The sequence below is a fragment of the Sciurus vulgaris genome (genome assembly GCF_902686455.1).
Source record: "Sciurus vulgaris genome assembly, chromosome: 4".
NCBI lineage: Eukaryota > Metazoa > Chordata > Mammalia > Rodentia > Sciuridae > Sciurus > Sciurus vulgaris.
The window spans coordinates 154555917-154577986 of record NC_136464.1 but is presented as its reverse complement, the minus strand read 5'-3'; the positions used below and the strand labels follow the sequence as shown (position 1 = coordinate 154577986).

Sequence of the window (22070 nt, the reverse complement as noted above, 5' to 3'; positions counted from 1 at the left end):
GTGGTGACTGGAACGTGAGGCTTTGATATAGTGGGAGTGAGGGAGACCAGCAGGAGAGAGTAAGCTGCAGCCAGTTATGGAGTCAGCTGAGGGTGAGGATGGTAAAACAGACTGTGGCCTCCTAGGAGCTGAGTAGAAGCAGAGGGGAGGGGCAATCAGCACCAGAGGACATCAGGTTCCATCTGGTCATGTAATGTCCAACACAGATTCACTGATTCTAGAAATTCAGATACCAGCCCTGCAGACTGGAAAATCAGGACCTGGATCTACTGTACTGGTTTTTGCCCATCAGGCGGAGTAACTTAAAAACCAGCACAGCTCTAGGTCTCTAGAGCCTTCCAACCACAGTATGACAATGAAGTCCAAGTACTCTGCTGGCCAGAGGGAGAGTTCAGACTGACTCACAGACCCCCCAAAGACTTACCAGACAGTTGGGATGTGTTGTACACGTCTGGCCCAGCACAGAGTTGCAGTGCTGGGGGAGAAACTTTGAGACTTTGGGCACAGCTGACGGTAAATGAATTGAAATGCTCTGATTTGTTACGGCAGGTGCATCATAGGAAGGGATAACTTTAGAATAGTATCTGAGAGCATGAAAGGAATTAAGGGAGAGGGCTGCACTGGGAATTCGAGTTTTATACAAATCACCAACGTCACTCTCTGAAGTGGAGCCTGACTGACCTGTAATAAGAAAACAAGCATCTGTCAATACTATATACATAATTCCATGTCTCTAGGTGACCATATTTAAAATATATTGTTCTGTTTCATTTCCTCTTATTACATACTTGTACTACTGCTATGCTCAAATGCTGATGGACAAAAGTGATATTTAATACATTATACACATTATAAATTAGTTTTCATGTGTCGTGAAAAGAGATTTTTAGAGGAACAGCAAATTTCTGTGCCTCTTGGTGTGTGTGTGTGTGTTGGGTTTCCATCATAATCAAAACTGGCCATCACTATGAAGCAAGGAAGAATGTGGGAAAGAACAACTCCATTCATCCAAGAATAAAGCCTGGTTGATTTTCTGCCACTGAAGTGAGAAATAACATCTCATACCATAAAAAAATATTTAAATATAAAATGTTAATGTAATTTCAAGTAACACTGTGAATATCATTTTTTTGGGACATCAACAATAATGAAACTGAAATAATGTAATTTTATGTATACTTTAAATGCAAATATACCTGGAATATTTGTGAAAAATAAAGCAAATGTGTACATAGATTAATGCAAAAGACAAACTAATAAAGTCTAAACATGTCCATGTTACAGGTTAGGCTCAGCACAGAAATTTTAGGACCTTGGGTAGCCTCTTGGCTTTGATATCCTTCACTTTTCTGACCTGGGTGGTAAGAGTGAAATTTGCAAGACCTGACTCACAGCAATTCTTCTGATCCTCTTTAAAAAGTAATTTGGCATCATACATTAGGAGATACACACACACACACACACTCTCATGTTCTCTGTTCTCTAACTCATCCATGACAAACTTCCAGGAATGCAGTCTAAGGAGAAGCCCAAAATACAGAAAACCCTATATATGGGGAAGTATTTCCAATCATGTAATGTGTAAAATCTCTCTGCTCCCAAATAGAAGTGCTAAATATAGGTAAGATGGCTAAGAAAATCACTCCATAAATCATTTGCTAAACTATTAAAACCATTAAAATGGTGATGAGAGCTGTGTTACAATAGATTAAAGCATATATGACACAAAGTTAAGTAAAACAATCAGGAAACAAATGGGATGTTCAATATGTTTACTACTACAGAAAAATACACCCAGAAAAAAGACTTGAAGAGAATACATACAAAATGATCTGTTATGAGCTTAGAGTAGCAAAGGACCTGTATTGCTTTTCAAAAGGAAAAATACACACAAACAAAAAAAAGTGGGGATTTGACTGATTGACCTTGCAGGTATCCTCTGGTTTGAACAAGCCACAAGCCTCTGCTCCTAGTGTATTTGTGTCTTCCCAAGAGCAATCTCTTTGGATGATGCAATGCTATAAGATGCAGGGGCACACACGGGTCTGAACTCTGCCATGAAAATGGTACTTCAGATTTTCTGCACAATATAAACAGTGTTGCATGTTCAAGAAATAACATTGACAGGGATCTGCCTGCGGTCTGACCTCTATCTGTTTTAATCTAGGCCAATTTAATCATTCCATGTCACATTCAGCCACAGGTACTTTGAACAGTTTGTGGCTTACGGTGACATGTCCCCCTGCTCCATTTTCTTTCTCTCTTCCCTAGGCCAGAAAAGTCTAAACTGACTAAAAACACCCTGAGGCTTCTCTGATTATATGAATAAGAAGGACTGGGTTTTATTTTTGGCCCCTTTCTCTTCTGATTTTAGATATTAATCCTAGGGACCTCTTGTTCACCTGGTCCCCACTATACCCCCATACATGCACATAGTACCTCTACTACAGCACATAAAATACTGGGTGAACCATGGTTTGCTTTTGTGATGTTCTCTGCCACTGATTTGCAAGCTCTATGAGAAAAAGAAGTGTCTCTCGTTCATCTATGTGTCCTCATCTTTAAGGTAGGGACATTTAAGGAGAGAACTAAGGGACAGAATTGGAATCAACTGGAGAGTGACTGGGAGGGCATTCTCAGCACAAGGGAGGTGCTGAGAGCAGAATCTCTTGGAAGAAGTCAGCAGAAGGGTCACCTAAGACTAGCTGGCCAAAGAGACAGGCAGACCTATCACCCAGCATTCAGCATTCCGGAGAGGAATTCCATGCCTTACTGGTTTCTCAACTGAGATTTATCTTCAAGAATACCAAAAGTCACAAACTAGTTGCTGTGTTCTTTTTGTTTGACTCTATTCTTTCCCATCTTATTTCTATAAATATGTGGGCATGCCTAGGTTTATGCAGCACATATGACAAAAATGCGTCCAAGTGGACAATGAATGTTTGCATAATGAACATTTATTGAGCACCAACTGTGCGCTAGTCATTGTTTTAGGTATTAAAAATACAAGCAATAAACAAAACGGGCAAAAAGCAAAAGCAAAAAACCTTCCCAACTCTAGTCAGCAATCTAATGGGAGAAGACAGGCAATTAATAAAACATACAAGAAAAGAATATTAGCAGGTAGTGAGTGTTATGAGAAAACCAGCAGAGAAAGTAGGTGAGGAGTCCCCTGCATCATGTATGGTGAGAGTGTGCAGCTTTAACTGGGCAATTGAGGACTCACGGAGAAGGCGTAATTTAAGCAGAAAAGTGAGGAGGTAAATACTATGTTAAATGCTCAGTACACCATCAGTACTGAATTAATATGAATACAATCAGTCCCCTGTATCTGTGGATTCCTCATCTAGGGATCAACCAGCCATGGATTGAAAAGAAAAAATTTTTTGATTACATCTGTACTGAATAGGCACAGACTATTTTTCTTGTCATTATTCCCTAAACAACACAATATAACAACTAATTACACAGCATTTACATTGTATTAGATATTGTAAGTCACCTAGAAAAGATTCAGTGTATGAGAGAGGAATGGACATTTTATATGAAAATAGCATGCCATTTTATATAAAGGACTTGAGAATCCAGAGTTTGGTATCTGCAGGTAGATCCAGGAAAAAATCCCCCATGGATACTGAGGGACAACCATACTTCCCTTCCCTTTAGATTCTATTTAAAATAAAACAAATTACCAATGCAGCAAGATGAATTTTCTGGTAATTAAGGTCAGTTTTTAATCCAACTGAATCCAACTTCTGGGATAACATTATTTAAATATCCATGGCCACGTTATGAACTTCAAGCTGACAACACTGGAAGGACTCATGGTGTAATCTTTCAGCTACACTTAATCCCCTGGTTATGCGAGCAAATGTTCAGAAGCCCGAATGCGCAAAGGATGTCCATACAGGCCCCAGCACCCCATAAGCAGCAACGGCATTAGATGTGGCTCACCTCTCACAATTTGATCCAAGGAGTCCCCGCCAGTATCAATGGAATACACATTCAAGCACTTGTTAGCCAGGAACTGGATCCCTCTCACAGGGGAGTAAGTGCTTGTCAACACACTGTTTTCCCTAAAAGGAAACAATAAATAACAGTTTTTATATCCCTCCAGAACACTGCTAAATTCAAATGCTCTTCTACCAATCAAGTTCTAAAAAACCCTGACAGAGCCTCACCTATGGATTATTTAAAATATGAGAACAAAGAATTGAACAGGATCCATGATGCTTCTTTAGGAATGACTGGCTTTTCCTCTACAGTTTCTCTGTCTACATATTCTAATAAATCTAAATAAGTAGGCTATCATTCGGCATATCACATTTTGTACTAGGGAGTTTATTTAAGGACTGCTAACTGAAATTCTTGTCTGCATGTACCAGGGCCTTCAACCTCCTGGACACAGGCACATTAGAATCCATCATGCCCCTGCTGAACTCCACAGTCACTATAGTCAGGCACAGCCAACCTCCACTTTAAGGTCCTTAAATAACAAAAGGAGGAGTGAGAAAAATAATAAAGACCAGGAGCCTGAGAGTATTGCATGTGTTCATTGCTATAATGAAATGATATACATCAGCAATGGGAAAAGTTCACTGATCCTGACTAAGTACCTAAGTTCTCACCATGGATGAATCCAATTCCTGTCTACACATCTGTCATCAGCATGAGAGAAAAACAACAAGCAGGCTTTGGACTCGCAAGAGCCCTCATCATACCTCTGGGCCAAGACAGTGCCTGGGAGGGATAGCTGGATAGGCACTTGCTTTTTACAAAACCTCCTATTGTTCTGAAGGGCTTCTGTAATCTGAAACATACAGTGATTGACAGATAACATTAAATAGATAATAGGTATTTTTACACATATACAAAGACACAAACATTTCCAGTTAAAAAAAGTTGAAATAAAATTGTATAGCATTAAATAGCATTGTCTATAAGGATAAAATTTAAAGCTTTAGGAGCTGAATACCTGGCCCATAATGGCTGGTGGGATTTTCTCCCGGATATATTTCACATAATCAACTGTTGCCTCAAGAATTGAAGCCGCATCATTCTTTCTCCCCTTTATATACGGCAAGAGCGTACGCAGCTGCTCACAGCAATATTTGATTCTTTCTCTGATCAAAGAATGGCAGTAAATAAGGAATAATTAGTCTCATTTGTTTCCGGCACACAAGGACAATCCTTCCTTCCTTCTGGGTTTGTTTGCAAAGGAATGGCCTGTACTCTTCCCCATCTAGTCTCTTTCAGAGAAAGGTCATGTCCCCACAAGCCAGCGGCACTCACAACTCCTGAAATCACAAACTCCCAGGCACCTGCTCATGCTGCACAAGAACTGCTGTTAAAGTCCAATGTTTGTACCTTGTACCCAGACCCTTCACCCTGGGCCTGCTGCAGTATACAAGGTGCACACACACCGGGGAGAAAACAGACTCTCACTGCCTACAGAATATTCTGCCCTCTGAGGAGAGAGCCACATGCTCTGTGTGCGTCTTGTAAACATATATGCATGTGTATGTTTGTGCATGTGTACACACACACACACACACACACACACACACACACACACACACTCTCACAGTCAGCATCTTGATAAATTGATGTCACTGGGAATGGACCAAATTCCAACAATAGATCAATTAGCACCTTGTAACAAATGGGCTTTACATGTAATTCAGTGGCCTGAGCCAAAGGAAAATGAGAAGATGACTTTCTTTCCATGAGGAAAGTTCAAACAGAACAAATAAAATGACATGCAAATGAAAACAATGTCCAGGATAACATCAGAAGGAAACTAGATCTTTCAGAATACTGAAGGGAAATAGAAATGTAGATTTGGTTTAATCCCTTGATGCCTTCATTCTTCAGTGTGCTCATAAATGAAGCATTTAATAATACACCTGTTTGGGCTGGATACAGTGATAACATACAGGGTGACTCTGCTAATTACCAGCTAGGACTGTAAGCACATTACTAAACATCTCTGGGCCTTGGAATGGCAAAGAAATTAAGTTTTTAAAATGTGGTCTGATATACAGTTAGTGGTCAAATATTCTAGATGAGTGATATTTTTATTGGGCTTTGGGGGGTTCTGGGGTTTCTTCAGAGGTGTCAGGCACCATTCTGGAAAGAAAAGTGGGGAAGTCAACAATTTGACTATGTGACTGGCTTTAAAACCTAACTTTAAAACAATATTTAAAAATATTTTTTTAATTTATAAATGGACGTACCTTTTTTAAAAAAATATTTATATGGTGCTGAGGATCAAACCCAGTGCCTCACACGTTAGGCAAGCACTCTACCACTGAGTCACAACTGCAGCCCAAAAACCTTTTATAACTTTTGACATAGTACTTACACTTATAAGGACCTATCTTAAAGGGATAATCTAAAAACAAACTGTAAAAATATACCCATTATGGAAGTATGTGTTAGTAAAATACAGAAAACAGTCTAAACACATAACATAGAAGGATGCCTTAGGCCAACTACAGTGGCCTAAACCCTAAACCCTAACCCTAACCCTAACCCTAACCCTCACCCTAACCCTAAGTTCAGTAGAATAACATTTGGCAGTGGAAGAATATGTTATAAAGATAATTAGAGGAAAACTAGGATGCAGGACAGCACGTAGAATATAATCCCAGCCATTAAATGAAGCAGAAATGAAGCACAGAAAAGTGACGAAAAATAAACATATTAAGTAATAGTTATTTCTGGATGGCTCCACTGTGGGTAATATTTCTTTCTTTTATTTTCTACACTCTCCAAATATTTTTTCTAGACATATGTCACTTTCAACATGAAAGATGCTTTTTAAATATTTTCCTCAGCATTAATTGGGAATATGTTTGAACAGACAGAAAAGCTGAAGTGAATACCTATGTACCCCCTGCTTGGGGATTAAAATTCACTGTCACTCCTCTAATCATACATGTATCACCCCACTGTCCATACATCAACCAGTTTTGTTATAGTAAAGCATTTCAATTAGGTCGCAGACATCACCCCTGAATGTTATCATTAACCAAAGCTCAAATTACTTTATTTTCAGGTAAAAGTTATATAAGATAAAATAAATCTTAAAAGGTCCCATTCTATGAATTTGGACAAATACATACACCTGCACAACAGAAATGCTAATCAACTCTCAGAACCCCAGAAAGTTCCCTTTGTTTCATCCCAGTCATTACTACCCTTATCCCCATGAGAGGCAACCACATTTCTGATTTTTTCCATGCAACATTACTTGTGCCTGTCCCCAAGCAGCACATAAATCAACTCAAGTCTTTATATAAGGCTTCTTTTACTAGGCTTGTTTTTGAGATTTTTATCCACGTGGTTGCCTATATCAGAAAGAAGCCTGCTCCTTTTTGTTGAACAATAGTAATCTACAGAATAAATGTGCCACAGTGTATGTATCCATTCCCTTATTGATGAACACTTGTGCTGTTTCTAGTGTTTGGGTCATTATGACTAAAGTGGCTAGACCATTCTGTATATCTGTCTTGTGAATGTTTGTTTTCATTTCTCTTGACTAAACATCTAGGAATAGAAATGACATTGTTTTATGAATTTATTAAAAAAAAAAAAAAAAACTAGCAGCACTATTACCAAAGTAGTACCATTTTACACTCCCACCATTAATGTATGAGACTTGTTTCAAATCTTTTGGCAATATTTAATATCGCCAGTAGTTTTAGGTCTTTCTACAAAATATATGGTAATACCTCATTATGCTTTAACTTGCATTTCCCTCGCAACTAATGATGTTGCACAACTTTTTCCTGTGCTTATTGGGTACTTGTGTATCTTTCTTTGTAAAGTGTCTGTTTGAGTATTTCGCCTACATTTTGATTGAAATCCAGGGATTATTATTATTAAGTCTTAGGGGTTCTTTGCCTATCCTCAGGATTTGTCAAATATTTTGTTTTTCTGTAGATGTTTTAGGACTTTATACAAAAACTATCATGCCATCTACAAATGAAAGGACTTTGCGTTTTCCTAATCTTATCTTGTCTAATTATAATGGGTGGAATTGTCTACTTAATGAAGAACTGAAATGGTAACAATGGACACACCTTGTTTCTGGTCTTTTTTAGAAATATTCAAAATTTTAGCTATAGGTTTTTTTTAACAGATACACTTCAACAGACTGAGGAGGTTTTCCTCCACATGTATCTGCTAAGAGACTTTTTTTTTTCAAGAAAGCATAATGTTTTCAACTTTTGTTTTGTTTTATTTATGGTGCTGGGATTGAACCCAGGGCCTCATATATGGTAGGCAAGAAAGCATACAGTCTATTGCTCAGTTGCACCCCAAGTCACTTTTTTGAACCTGCTAACAAAATGCTTTTTCTCCTTTATTCTGCAAATGTGGTGGTTTACATTGGTTAATTTTTTACTATTATACAAGCCTAGGATAAACCTGTGGTCATAATACATTATATCATTTTTTATTCAGTTTGCTAATATTATGTTAAATTTATTTGTGTGTATGTGCATGAGGGGAACTGGTCTATAATTTTTTTCTATAATATTTGCATCAGATTTAAGATTATGCTGGCCTCATAAAATGGGTTAGAAGGTGTTCCCTCCTCTACTTTGTTTCAGAGTAGAATTTCTTTAATGGCTTGATGAAATTTGTTGATAAAAACATTTGCACATGGAGTTTTTCTTTTTGGTAAGGTATTGGTGGCAAGTTCAATATCTTTAATAATTTAGGCTATTCAGATTTTCTGCTTCACCACATATCAGTTTTGTCAAACCGTTTAAGAATTTGCTTCATCTAAGTTTTTGAATTTATTGGCATAAAGGTATTAAAGTTTATCCATTATATTTAAATATTTATGGGATTTGTAATGATAATGCCTCTTTTATTCATGATATTCATAAATTATGTTCATTCTCTCTCCTAGGCTCTCCCTACTTTGGATTTACTTTACTTTTTCTCACTTATGATGGAACTTTATATCACCTTTTCTAATCTAAACATTTAAAGCTACAGTGTTTCCCTTAAGCTTTGCTTCAGTTACATCCCACAAATTTTGATATGTTCTATGTATTCTCATAATCATTTGCTTTGAAATATTGTCTTTTTTCTGATGATTTTTTCATCTATTCATAAGTTATTTAGAATGTTGTTTTAAATTTCCAAGTAATACAGGTTTCCCTTTAAGTTTTACTGATTTCTAACTTAATTTCATTGTAGTTAGGGAACATATTTTTCATGAATTCAACTCTTTTCCTTTGAACTGGAACTTCTTATACCTTAACACACAGTCTGTAAGTGAATGTTCTGTGTGCCCACAAATAGAAGAGAGTGTTCTGCTGCAGTTATTGGGTAGTATTCTATAAATATCCATTACATCAAGGTGATTGAGAATGTTCACACCTTTTGTATCTTAATGATTTTTTTTTTGGTATCTAGTTGTATAAACTGCTGAGAAAGTGATCATAAATCTGTAACTGTTGTAGAATTGTCTATTTGTCCCTTTAATTCTGTGAATTTTTTATCTAAATATTTTGAAGCTCTATTATAATCACGTGTGATTTTTATCATTCTGATAAACTGACACAGTTCTCATTACAAAAATGTCTTTTTTTAAACTCAAATGACATTGTTTGCCTTCAAGTCTACTTCATTTAATATCAACATACCAACCTGATCTTATACTGTTTTCACAGTGTATGTTTCTCTATTAATTTATCTATATATTTAAAGCTTATCTCTTGCAGACAGCAGATAGATGACTGTTTTTTGTTTTGATTTGTTTTGTTTAGTGGTACTGGAATTGAACCCAGGACTTCATGCATGCTAGGCAAGTACTTTAAGACAGAGTTATATCCCCAAATATATGGGTCTTGATTTTTTTTTTTTCTATCTACCCTGACAAATCTCTGCCTATCTGTTGGATAAACACCTTCCATTTTTAATATTTTTTCCTGTATTCTCTTTAGTTTTTTGTTCTCTGTTTCTAGCTTCTATTTGAATATTTTTAAAATTCAAATTTTAATTTGTCCTTTGGCTTTATAACAATGTCTTCTGCATATCTCGCTAAGGTTGTCTAAGGGATTACCATATGTATCTGAACTTTTCAGTCTATTTAGAGTTAATATTTTATTGCCATATAATATATATAAATGCTGCAGTCACATAAGTACATTTATCCCACTCTTCATGTTGTAATTTTCATATCTACAACCTCTATAGACATTATAAACCCCACAATACAATGCTATAATTTCGGCTTATAATACTCATCAGTGTTTAAATAAATGAAAAGGAAAAATGTTTGCTTTTAAATATTTACTTGCAAATTTATCACTTCTGGTGCTGTTCAGTCCTTCCTGGAGATCTCAGTTTGTATTTGTTTTTATTCCCCTTCAACCTGAAGAATTTCCTTTAGCTTTCTTACCCTCCAGGTCTGGTGATATCAAAATCCCTATGAAAATGCCTTCATGTCACTATTTGCTATTGGAAAACAATATCTGATGAAAATAGGATTATCAAAAAAGTGAAGAATGATAAATATAGTAGAATATATAAAAGGCTCGTTTTCTTTATTAACATTTTAAAAACCAATAGCATACATTTATTTGACAGGTCATGAGCAGTTGATCTTTGCTAAGATATCTACCATGTCTTTGTACTTCATTTCTCTGATTGGGACAGCCAAGATTAAATGGGGGAATACGGGAGCAAACATGGTAATGCAGGGAAACACATGGAGAGAGAATCTGTGTAACTCAGAAATAACCTGGTAAACAGCAAAGAATTTGTTTTACTTCAAAAAGGAATTTAAATTTGAGTTTTAAAAAAAGTTACAAATTAATGTGACTGAAAATTATTTATCATTTGCCCAATGAACAGTCAGGATCTATTTTCCCTTCCCTTGAATCTCCTCTGAAATGTGCCTGCTTAAAGGGAATCTATGGCTTTTCTGGGACTAGCAATTCAGTAGACATAGTTTCTAAGTTGACCTCACAGAACCCTGAGCTTTTGTGTAAGAGGTCTGTAACTTGCTGGAAAGACCATGTGGAAAGATGCTGAGCCCACAGCGAAAGAGAGCAGCCCCCTGAGTACAACCTGCAGCAGCCCCATCAAGAGACCATGTATGTACATGGCACTATGCTGGACTTTCCAGACAGGCCATTTTCTGGCTGCAAACCATGGAGTGACCACAATTAATACCATGCAGAGAAGAACCATGGAGGCAAGCCCTGCCCAAACCGATGACCCATAAAATCATGAGATATGACAAACATAGGGGTGCTTTCAGTTACCAAATTCTGGGGTAATTTGCTACAAAGTAATAGATAACTGAAACAATAGTCACTCTTTAAAATAAAATGAATAACAGTGTAGGGTTCATATTACAAGTAAAAGTTAAATGTATGACAATAACAAAAAAGAAAATGTAAACATAGTTGTATGTTAACAGTATATCACCAACTTAAAGTAGACAATGGTAAATTAAGTATGCATATTATAATCCCTAGTGCAATTAGTAAAATAGTTTTAGCAAAAATTATAATAAAGGAGATAAAAATGCTAAAATATACTTGATGAATCTAAAAGAAGGCAGGCAATGAGAAATAAAGAGAAAGGAAAAAGACAATAAATTAGACTAGTGAAAAGAAACAGAAAAATTGAAACCTAAAATCAAACTTAACAGTAATTATATCAAATGTAAATTGACTACACACTCCAACTTAATGGCAGAGACTATCAGAATGGACAAACAAAAAGGAAAAACAAGGGTTGGGGGTATAGTCTGGTGGTAGAACACTTGCCTATCATGCACAAGGCCCTGGGTGTGAACTCCTGCATTTCAAGTAAATTAATCCAAGATTCAACTACATGCTACTTACAAGCAATACTTATTACTTGTATATATCTTTACATTTTAAAAGAAAATCATGCAAACACTAACTACAAGAAAGCTATATTAATTTCAAAATAGATTTTAAGATAAAAAAATACAAACAAGTTATCACTTCCCAGTGATAAATGGATCAATTCCTCAAGAAGACAGGCCCCAACAACAGACTTTCAACACACACATGTGAAACAAAAACTGTCAGGAGAAAAAAAACAACTGTCAGGAATAAAGGAGAAATAGACCAATCTGTAGCCATCTCTTTAACCCCAGGGGGTGGGGTGGGGGGATGAATAAGGGTACAGAATGTATGGAAAATACTATCAATCAATTATACCTAATATTTATAAAACATTACACCCCCAAATCAAAGAATGCATATTATTTTCAAATGCATATGGTTTAGTCATCAAGGGAGAACACGGTCTGGGCCATAAAGTAAGTCTCAGAAATTATGAAAGGATGAAAACTTAAGAGTATGTTCTCAGATGACAAGTAATTATAACTCAGTATCTGAAAAATCTCCAAACATATGGAATTAACTTACACACTTCTAAACAGACAGTGGTAAAAGAGAAAGTCAGAAGGGATATGAGAAGACATTTTGAGCCTAATGACAATGAAAATATACCAAAGTTTATGAGATGATCAGAAAAAAACCCTTCATTTGGGTTTTAGCTGTAAATGCTTACATAAAAGAGACTGTTAAAAATCAATGATCTAAGAATTTACTTAAGAAAACATAAAAAAGTGAAGTATTGAAAGAAGAAAATCAGAAAGAACAGAAATTGGCAAAATATTAAAAATGAGCAAAAAATAGAGAAAGTCAATCAAAATCAGTCTCTGAAAAACTCAATAAAACTGATTAAAAAAATTTGCTATGGTTAAGGGAAAAAAAAACCAAATTATCAATACTAGCAAGGAAAGAAACGATTGCCATGGGTGTACAAAAGTTAAAATGATAATAAGTGTATTTTGAACATATAGTTGTTCAATAAGTTTAACACACTTAGTTAAAAATGGACAAATTTCATGAAAGACATAAATTAATCCAAACTGGCACAGGAAAGAAATAGAAAATCTAGTCCTATAATCATTAAAAAAATTGGCTTTGTAATTAAAACCTTTGACGAAGAAAATTTCAGGCATAGATTACCTTATTGTTGAATTCTATCAATTGCTTCATAACACTTTTAGATAATAAAAGAGGAAAGAAGATTTTCATTTTATGAGGTCAGCTTTTCCTTGATATAGAAATCAGATAGGCATTCTAAGAAAACTACATACCAAACATCCTTCACAAACACTGATGCAAACGTTGTTAACAAAATAACATATCTACTACAGCAACAAATAAAAAAAGATAAATATATGAAGGCAAGGTGGAGTGTAGCATTTTAATCAATGCAATGTCCACATTAACAGAGGAGAAAACCATGTAATCATCTCAATATGTAGAGAAAAAGACACTGACAAAAATTTAAATCTACTCATGATGAAACTTAAAATAGGACTAGATGAATCCTTCATAAGCTGATAAAAGGCACAAACAAAAACCTATAGCTTACTATAATGGCAAAGGATTTGGCACTTTCCCTATAAGATTGGAAACAAATTATGGATGTCTAGTTTTATCTTTAAATTCAAAAATAGTAATATTTTAAAATTGGCCAGTAGTGGGGCATAGTGGTGCACACCTGTAATCCCAGCTATTCAGGAGGCTGAGGCAGGAGGATACCAAATTCCAGTCCAGCCTGGGCAACTGTAGCAAGACCCTGTCTCAACATAAAAATAAAATAAAATAAAGAGGACTGGGGATGCTGCTTAGTGGTAGAACACCTCGGGGTTCAATACCCAGAACTGGAAAAATAAAATAAAATGGAAAGATGGAAGATTAACATTGCTCAATATTGATTCTTTCCCAAACTGATCAACAGACAAAACAAAATCCTAATAGGATTTAAAACAAAAATAAATTTATAGGCTTATTTTAAAATTTACATGAAAAATCAAAGGACCTTTAATATCCAAAGCAAACTGGAAATAAAAAAATGAAGTTGGAAGGCTTTGATTTTAAGATTCGTTGTAAAGTTACAATAATCATGACAGTGTATACTGGAGTAAAGCAGATTAGTAGTGGAATTAAATAAGGAGCCTAGAAATGTGTTGATGATCATAATTAGTTTTTATGAATGTGCCAAAATAATTCACCAGACAAAAAGCCTTTTCAACAAAATGTTGAAAATAGCCATGTGAAACAAAACAAACTTTTAATATTTGTCCCTGTCAAAATATTTCATCAGAAAGGCTAAAACTATAAGGCTTCCTATAGACAACATAAGAACATGCCATAGCACCTTTGTGGAAGCAGTGATTTCTTATACAAGACAGAGAAAATAATGCACATATTTTAAAATATTAATAAATTAGAATTCATAAAAAAATCTTAAAAACTACTGCTCATCAAAAAACACTGTTACACAACTGAACAATAGGCTACAGACTGGGAGAAAATATTTCAACAAACAAATCTGATAAAGGATTTGAATTCGGAATATATACAGAATTCTTAGAACTCAACAAAAACACAACCACCTTTTTTTTTAAATGGTCAAAAGACTTGAACAACTGTTCCTATTAGAAAATATACAAATGACCCAAAGTGCATCATAAAAGGTGCTCAATCTCATTAATCATCAGCAAAACAAATTAAAAATCACAATTAGGTAACATTCCACAATCACTACAATGACTAAAATGAAAAAAGACTAACAAAACTGAATGTGGGTGAGGATATGGAAGAACCAGTGCACTTGAACATTGCTGGCAGATATGCAAAAATGGTGCTGTTTTGGAAAACTGCTAGGAAGTCTCCTAAAAATATACACATACACCCACCTGACGATATGCAAAACTACTACTAGCTACGTGGTAAGAGTAATTGGAAACCTAGGTTCGTAAAACATACATAAAAAAATGTTCACAGTAGTTTTATTCTTAATAGACAAAAGTAAAAAAATGAATAACTAAATGTGGTATGTTTACATAATGGAATATTTCTAAACAATTAAAAGGAACAAACTGATAATACATTTAAGAACATGAATGAATCTCAAAACATCTGCCAAGTTAACAAGGTCAGATACAAGTATATATATATATTGACAATTCCATTTACAGAACAAGCAAAACTAATCTATGGTGACAGAAATCAGAACAGCAGTTACCTCAGGGGAATGGAAAGGACGGACCAGAAAGATGTTTTAAATGTAGGTTTCATTATTCAGTTAAGTTGAGGCCAACAGATCAGGACGTGGCCGCCACTGAAAAACTGGTCTGTTGTTCACAGTTTCCCAAAGTGGAAGCTTTCCATGCCTCATATGTGGGGCCACATGAAGAGGAAAAGTTCACAGGTCAGCCAGAAGAAGCAGGAGGAAAATGTGGGCAAGAGCCTGTGCTGTGGTTCCTACAGGAAGGAACAGGTGAGGCAGGGTAAACAAGCTTAGGAGGGACTAGTTGGAACAGCTTTAGTAGACTCTGGGTATAGGGGCTGTCCTTAATTGTGTGATACCTGATGCGAGATGATTAGGGCAGAGGATTATTGGCCTGGAGTGTAAAGGCCCCATAGGGGAGGGAAGAGGATGGGATGTGGGTTCTGAATTGGTTAGTTTGTATACGAAAGATGTGCTTCCAGGTGAGTAATTTACTATCTCTAGGAAGTGGCTAGCCTTGGGAGGGGCTGTCTTTCCATGGTCAGAAAGGTACCAGATGTCAAAACATCAGAATAAAGACATGTTTAATATACAAAGAAATATCTCAATATGATGGAAATGTTGTGGTTTAGGCAGGTGTATGCATTTGTTTACCTCCTGACCAATCCGATGCTTCCCCATGAGGCCCTGCATGACATATTCTGTCCCTTCTTCTTGGAAACATTATCAAACCAACTTTTGAAAACTCATCAAACCATACATTTTTGAATGTTAATTTCATTATGTGTGTTAATTATTTCACAATTTTTAAAACTAAAAAAAAAAAATAGGGAGGAAAAGTTTAAAATTTTTTTGAAGGACGTTAATATTGGCACAAAGAAGTATGATTACAGGCTTCAGGAACTTTGCATAATCTTGACTTTTCCTTTGTCTTTCTGTGTGGAAGCAGCAATAGGTGACAACAGATCAAAGGGCATGTCGTGCCTGTTACCTTCCAAGGAAGTCAATTCAATCTGAGTTTACTTTTCTCCAGGTAGGAGTGATTCTGAGAGACTGAAAGGAATCTGGAGCTAACGGGATACTGGTCCAGAGTCTAAGTACTTGGATCTCTCCTCTGTACTAATGTGTCTCAAGAAAACAAGAACTCATGGAGGAAGCCTCTGAGAGCTCCCTGTTCTGCCTCCCTGGAGCGTCTCTATGTTGTGTCACACCATGGCAAAGCTCACTTTTACTTCAAGTAAGCAGGCCTCCTGAAAAATCATTAAAGCACCATGTCTGACTCACAGCTGCGGGCAAAAACTGATGGCATCACTAGGAAAAGTACACGCCTCGAGATAACAGCACAGCACATTTACCTATTTTGAATACGTAACAAAGGTGACTTACCAAGACTGTTGAAATTGGTTAGCTAAGGTTTACTCATTGGTTCTAATAAAGACAATGGGGGTGTTAGACTTCTTTAAAAGAAAATCCCAAATGCCGATATTCAAAACCAGTGGACAGAATCATTATTTCTTAATATTATTAATAAATATGCAACCGTATGCTGCTTAAAAACTAAACATAAAGATAAACCCATGTGTAAAGCAGTTGGTTTGGAGGAGGAGGAGGAAGAAGTGACAGACTAGAAGTGACCTGTTATACTTACAGGTATAAGTAGAAGGATTAAGAACAAGGGAAAGGGGAAAACAAAACAAAACAAAAACAAAAAACAATTAGGGATGACTTGTTTACCTTCTGTTATCTCCCAAGCAAATCTCCAAAGGGGAAAAGGGGAGGTGCTTGCCACAGCTTTTCTTTTTGAGAAACAAAGTTTTAGTCCTTCAAATAAAGCCATAGGGGTAAATACTCCCACAGCATTCAATCAGATTAGATTCTTAGATTTTAATTTTCATCAATGATCAAATTTAAACCAAAATGAACATGTAACTTTGAAGGTCCAGTAAAAGACTCCCAACATTAGATCTGGACATGAAAAATAATTTTTAGAAAGGTATCCTCTCCTAATATCACTTCATTATAACCATTTACTAATACTACCATTTTAATATCAAATCAATTATGAGGAATATAATCTTATGACATAAATATTATATATGCAACTTTAAAAATTCATTGTTACTATATTTTCCTCCTTTTATTGCAGATCAGTGATATCTAAGCAGATATGTGACTAAAGCCCTTTGGGATTAGAATGACCTATCTGCCATCCCATCTCCTTAAGCCCCAAACCCCATCATCTTCCCACTAATCTTTACCAGACAGGAAGGGCCATTCAGCATTGAACTTGGTCTACCTCCTTTTTTTCCGGTTCTATCAAGAAACTCATTTGTATCCACATCTCCATTGTCAGTGGAAGAGGTGTTCTGTCTGGTTTAGGATTCCATAGCCTTATGTCACACGAGAGATGCTAAACCCATCACCAACAACCCTCTCTCTTTACAACGATGGTGGATTAAACTATTTAACATCCTTCCCACTGAATGGCTGGGTCTATGTCCCCTCCCTTTAGCTCTGGGTGGCCTCTGTGACAGATAGATGTATAACATATGGTAGAAGTGGCTATGGCAGTTTTGGGGACCAGGCCTTAAAAGTGGCAGCTTCTAGCTTTCTGTCTCTTGGAACTTTCTCTCCAAGAACCTTGAGCTGCCAGGTCAGAAGTCTGACAACCCTGGAACTACCATGCTGGGAGGCTTCAAGCTGACAGCTCCAGCTGAGGCTAACCTTCCAACTATCCCTGCCAAGGTACTAGACACATGATTGCACTGGATCCTCCTGACAGGACCATTCAAAGCCAAAAACTACCAAATGACCTCAGATAATGTCATACAGACAAAATTGCCTGGCTTCAACCTGCTCAAATGCTGACCCATAAAACCACAAGATAGGTTAAAATGAATAGTGTCTGTATATTTTGGTTTAATTTTTAATGCAGCCACAGAACACCTTCAAGACCTTCTCCTGTTCCCTCCCTTCAAGCTGTCTTCATCTGCGATGTACACATAAACATGCTGAAGACTGACCGGTCTTACAAAAATCTCTCACTTTGCCTTCTCTTTTAGATGACACCTCATACATTAGTTTTCTCCTACCTCTCATCTGCAGTCCCATCTTTCAATTCTCATCTTCCTGAAACGGTGTTTCTTCCCTAACTATGTTGGTGAAATTGTTTCTGCCAAGATCAATGATGTTTAAGCTTTGCTAAATACAAGTAATTAGGGCTGGGAATATAATTCAGTGGTTGGGCACTTGCCTAACACATGTGAGGCCCTGGGTTCTATCCACAGCACCAAAAGAAGAAAAAGTTAAATACAAATAGTCAGTGTTAGGTTCTTACCTTCCTGCTCTCTCTGCCTTGTGATGCTCCTAACACTCACTCCTTTTGGAAATGCTTCTCTCCTGGCCTCCTCCTGACTGCTCCCTCCCTTTGGTTCTTATTTCCCTCCTAACTCTTTCTTCTTTATCCTAATTCCCCTTCTGCTGCCTATAACTTAAATATCAAAATTTCCTCAAGGTTCTCTTCACTTCTCTCTTCCCCCCACATGCTTTTCACAGTCCTTCTGTAGCCAGCCCTATACCCACTGCTTCAAATAAGTACTGTGACCTGGCGCCTTTAAGTCTGCATTTCCAGCCTAGACCCTCCTTAAGAGTCAAAGAGCCTACTCCTTATTCCACATAAACCTGGAGGTATTCAAACTCAGCAAGGGCAAAAATTAAAATGTGCACCTCACACTCTTTACACTTCCACTTTTCTAAAATATGTTTAAGTTGTAGTTGGACACAATCTTATTTTTTGTTGTTGTTTATTTACTTATTTTATGTGGTGCTGAGAATCAAATCCAGTGCCTCACACGTGCTAGGCAAGTACTCTACCAGAGCCACAACCCCAGCCCACAGACTTCCATTTTACTGTAACACCTAGTCTACCCTCTACTCGGGAGTTACATTTGACTCTTCCTTCAGCCGTGTTCATGTTGATTCCACTTTCTTAATTTAGAACTGGCTTATTCCTCTCCCACCCATTTCTAAAACTATCGCTTAGGATCTCAAAATTTCTCAGTACTTCTGGTCTCCAGACTCAATTCCCTCTCTAACGTCCTGTGAGAGTATTCACTTTAAGGCATAAATCCTACACCATTATCCTTTGCTAAAATTTTCTAGTGATTCCCCAATAGTCTGGGTTGTGAACAGAATTCCGCAGCATGACATTCCCAGTCCTTATCCTCTATGTCTCATCTCTTCCCTTTTCCCACTTGTGTCCCTATAGCCAACCTAATGGAAGTATTTGCAGTTCCATAAATTCACTAGACTCAATGGTGCTGCCAGCCTCTGTACCTGCCCTTTCCGCCATTTAAAACGTCCCTCCAGGGGAAGGAAAGGGAAGGTACTGGGGGATGAGATTGATCAAATTATTTTATGTGCAAATATGGCACAATGAATCCTACTAATATATATAATTTCAATGTACCAGTAAAAATATATCTCTTCCGGACGCCTAAACCAATTGAATAGTGACTTTTTGTTGAAAGATCAATTTCACTACAACCTTCTCAAGAAAGCCTTCCATGCCCCCTCATTTTTCAATAACTTTCTTAGTGTGCCAACTTTGTTCTTCTCTATCATGACATTTATGAAAACATATTTTCTACTTAACGGCCTATTTGAAAGTCTGCTTGACCTCTGGACTGAGGCCTCCTTAGAAGGCAGGGATTTATTTTTTTAATCTCAGGTCTCCACTCATATTCTGACATATGGCATATACTCAGATATTCGTTGAATGACTGAGTGAGTGAGTGGCATCTTTCCACATTTATAAGTTTCATTTACTCTTTTACAATATTACAAAAAAAATATGAAATTCATTGAATTTCTCCCTGTAAAGAAATAGTGCTAAAAAAGGATCATATCAATATTCACCTTCTCAGCTTTTCTTTGCTTGAATGAAGAAACGAAATCTTTTTGCTCTTCTCAGAATCCGACAGTGGAGTCTTTAATTCAAGCCCAAGATCATTTCTTACAGATTCAGAGCTAGAAACAAGATAAAATCATACCACATATTAAAGAGAAAAATTCCCAGGCAATATTAAACAATAAGCGCCAACACTCTAATCAAATAATGCTTCTCTAAGTCTCTTGCTTCATACAAAGGGATAACAAAATAAGTGTTTTGCTTCCTACAAAGGAATACTGAAGCACTTTAACTTATCAATTGGCACAGAACATTTTATCTCAAAATTTCCAAAGAATGTATTAAAATCATCATAAATTCAATGACTGTTCAAAATTTGAAATATACTGGTAAAGTATAACAGATAAAAGCAGAGTTAAAACCTTCTGAGTTCATTGATTATGACGATCCCAAATTATAGACAGTACCCTAACAGCTGATGGTTTGACTCACAATTATTCAACTTTATGATGGTGTGAAAATACACCAATACCACCCTTCTCTTTTCTACTTTCAGCACAGTATTCAATAAATTACGAGATGTATTCAATGCTCATATAACCTATTACAAAACAGGTTTTGTGTTAGATGACTTTGGTCAATTGTAAGCTAAGATAGGTGTTCTGAGCATGTTTAAGATAGGATAGACTACGCTATGATATTTACAAGGTTAAGTGGATTAAATGCATTTTTGACTTACAGTACTTTCAACTTACAATGAGTTTTTATTGGTACATATCCCCATTTTACGTGACTGTATCTACTCTTTAGAAGAAAAGGTACAGGTCAACTTGATCAGCAAAGGACAGGTTCTTTCCATTTCAAAATCTATTATTTAATGGACATTTTCTGGCTCTGTCATTTTTTAGGAACTTCTTCAGACTTTTCCATTGATTTTTCAAAAAAAAAAAAACTAAACTAAAAAACTTGTAAACTAAGCCTATTTCTTTTATTTAAAAGAAAATAACTTGATTTGAACATTTACTTTTATCTATAGTGACAGGATTCTGAGAAAAAACAAACACTCAGGATGAGTAGAGATGAAAAACACTTGCAAGTAATATAAGGAAATCAGGAAACCTTCCAACACCCTTCCCAACCTCATATCCGAGATATGAGATCATCTCCCAGGTACAGTAAAGCTCTTTGAGGTTAAGATGTTAAATAAGATTAAGGAAGCTGTTGCTATCTCTGTACTACTTAAGTGAGCTCATCTTTGGTTTAACCACACTTAACTGGTTGCCAAGTCCCTTCCTTGTTCAAAATAGCAGATGGCCACATTCTACAAATTCTAGAAGGGACTGACAAAATTCTCAACTTAGTACCCACAGCCTGGGCACTTACATCCACTTTGTAGCCCTAGACTCTATTTAAACTCTCCTTGGAATTTAGCTCTAAGTGGAGAAAGAAGTTCACAAAAACTGAATTTTAATAAGCATACAATGCTAACATTGGAAGGTCTGACCCACACTTCAACTGCCTGTCCAATGCAGATTTAAATTCCAGCTTTAAAAGCTCTGAGAAAGACAACACTGGGAGAAAGACACACTAAAACTTGCCCTATATATCAAGGGTACCCTAAAAGCTACATGAGGTCTGTGAAAGAATCTCTAAGTCCTTTCTGAGGGGACTTTTCAATAACTACAGGGAAGTTCATGAGTTCAAGAAAGTCAACAAGGAGAAAGTTGAGTGGGGGGCGGATAACATGTAAGGCTGTTTTCTATTTAATTACTGGGGTTCCAAGTTTTTGTTTGAAGAAAGGATTCTACTGTTTTTTAAAAGTTGAAATTATCAGAAGGAAAAGATAGTGGACTGAGGTAGACATCATTACCCTATATACATGTATGATTATATGAATGGCATGAATCTACATCGTGTACAACCATAGAAATGAAAAGTTGTACCCCATTTGTGTACAATGAATCAAAATACAGTCTGCAAAAATAATTAAAAATTGTTTTTAAAAGTCTGAATATCACCATTATGTAACTTTGATTAGTGATAACCCAGACTCTAAAACTGA

General features: G+C 36.3%; 1 protein-coding gene across 3 annotated transcripts in view; it reads right to left on the bottom strand.

Moving 5' to 3' along the window:
* SOHLH2 (spermatogenesis and oogenesis specific basic helix-loop-helix 2) overlaps window positions 1-22070 on the bottom strand; it is a 50882-nt gene that overhangs the window by 5271 nt on the left and 23541 nt on the right. For all 3 annotated transcript variants that reach the window (XM_079137388.1, XM_079137389.1, XM_079137390.1), the window contains exons 6-10: window positions 20017-20127; window positions 4976-5123; window positions 4722-4810; window positions 3955-4076; window positions 425-681 (exon numbers count right to left, since the gene is read on the bottom strand). In XM_079137388.1, coding sequence (XP_078993514.1) covers window positions 425-681; window positions 3955-4076; window positions 4722-4810; window positions 4976-5123; window positions 20017-20127 — 727 coding nt within the window. The remainder of the gene's footprint in view (window positions 1-424; window positions 682-3954; window positions 4077-4721; window positions 4811-4975; window positions 5124-20016; window positions 20128-22070) is intronic.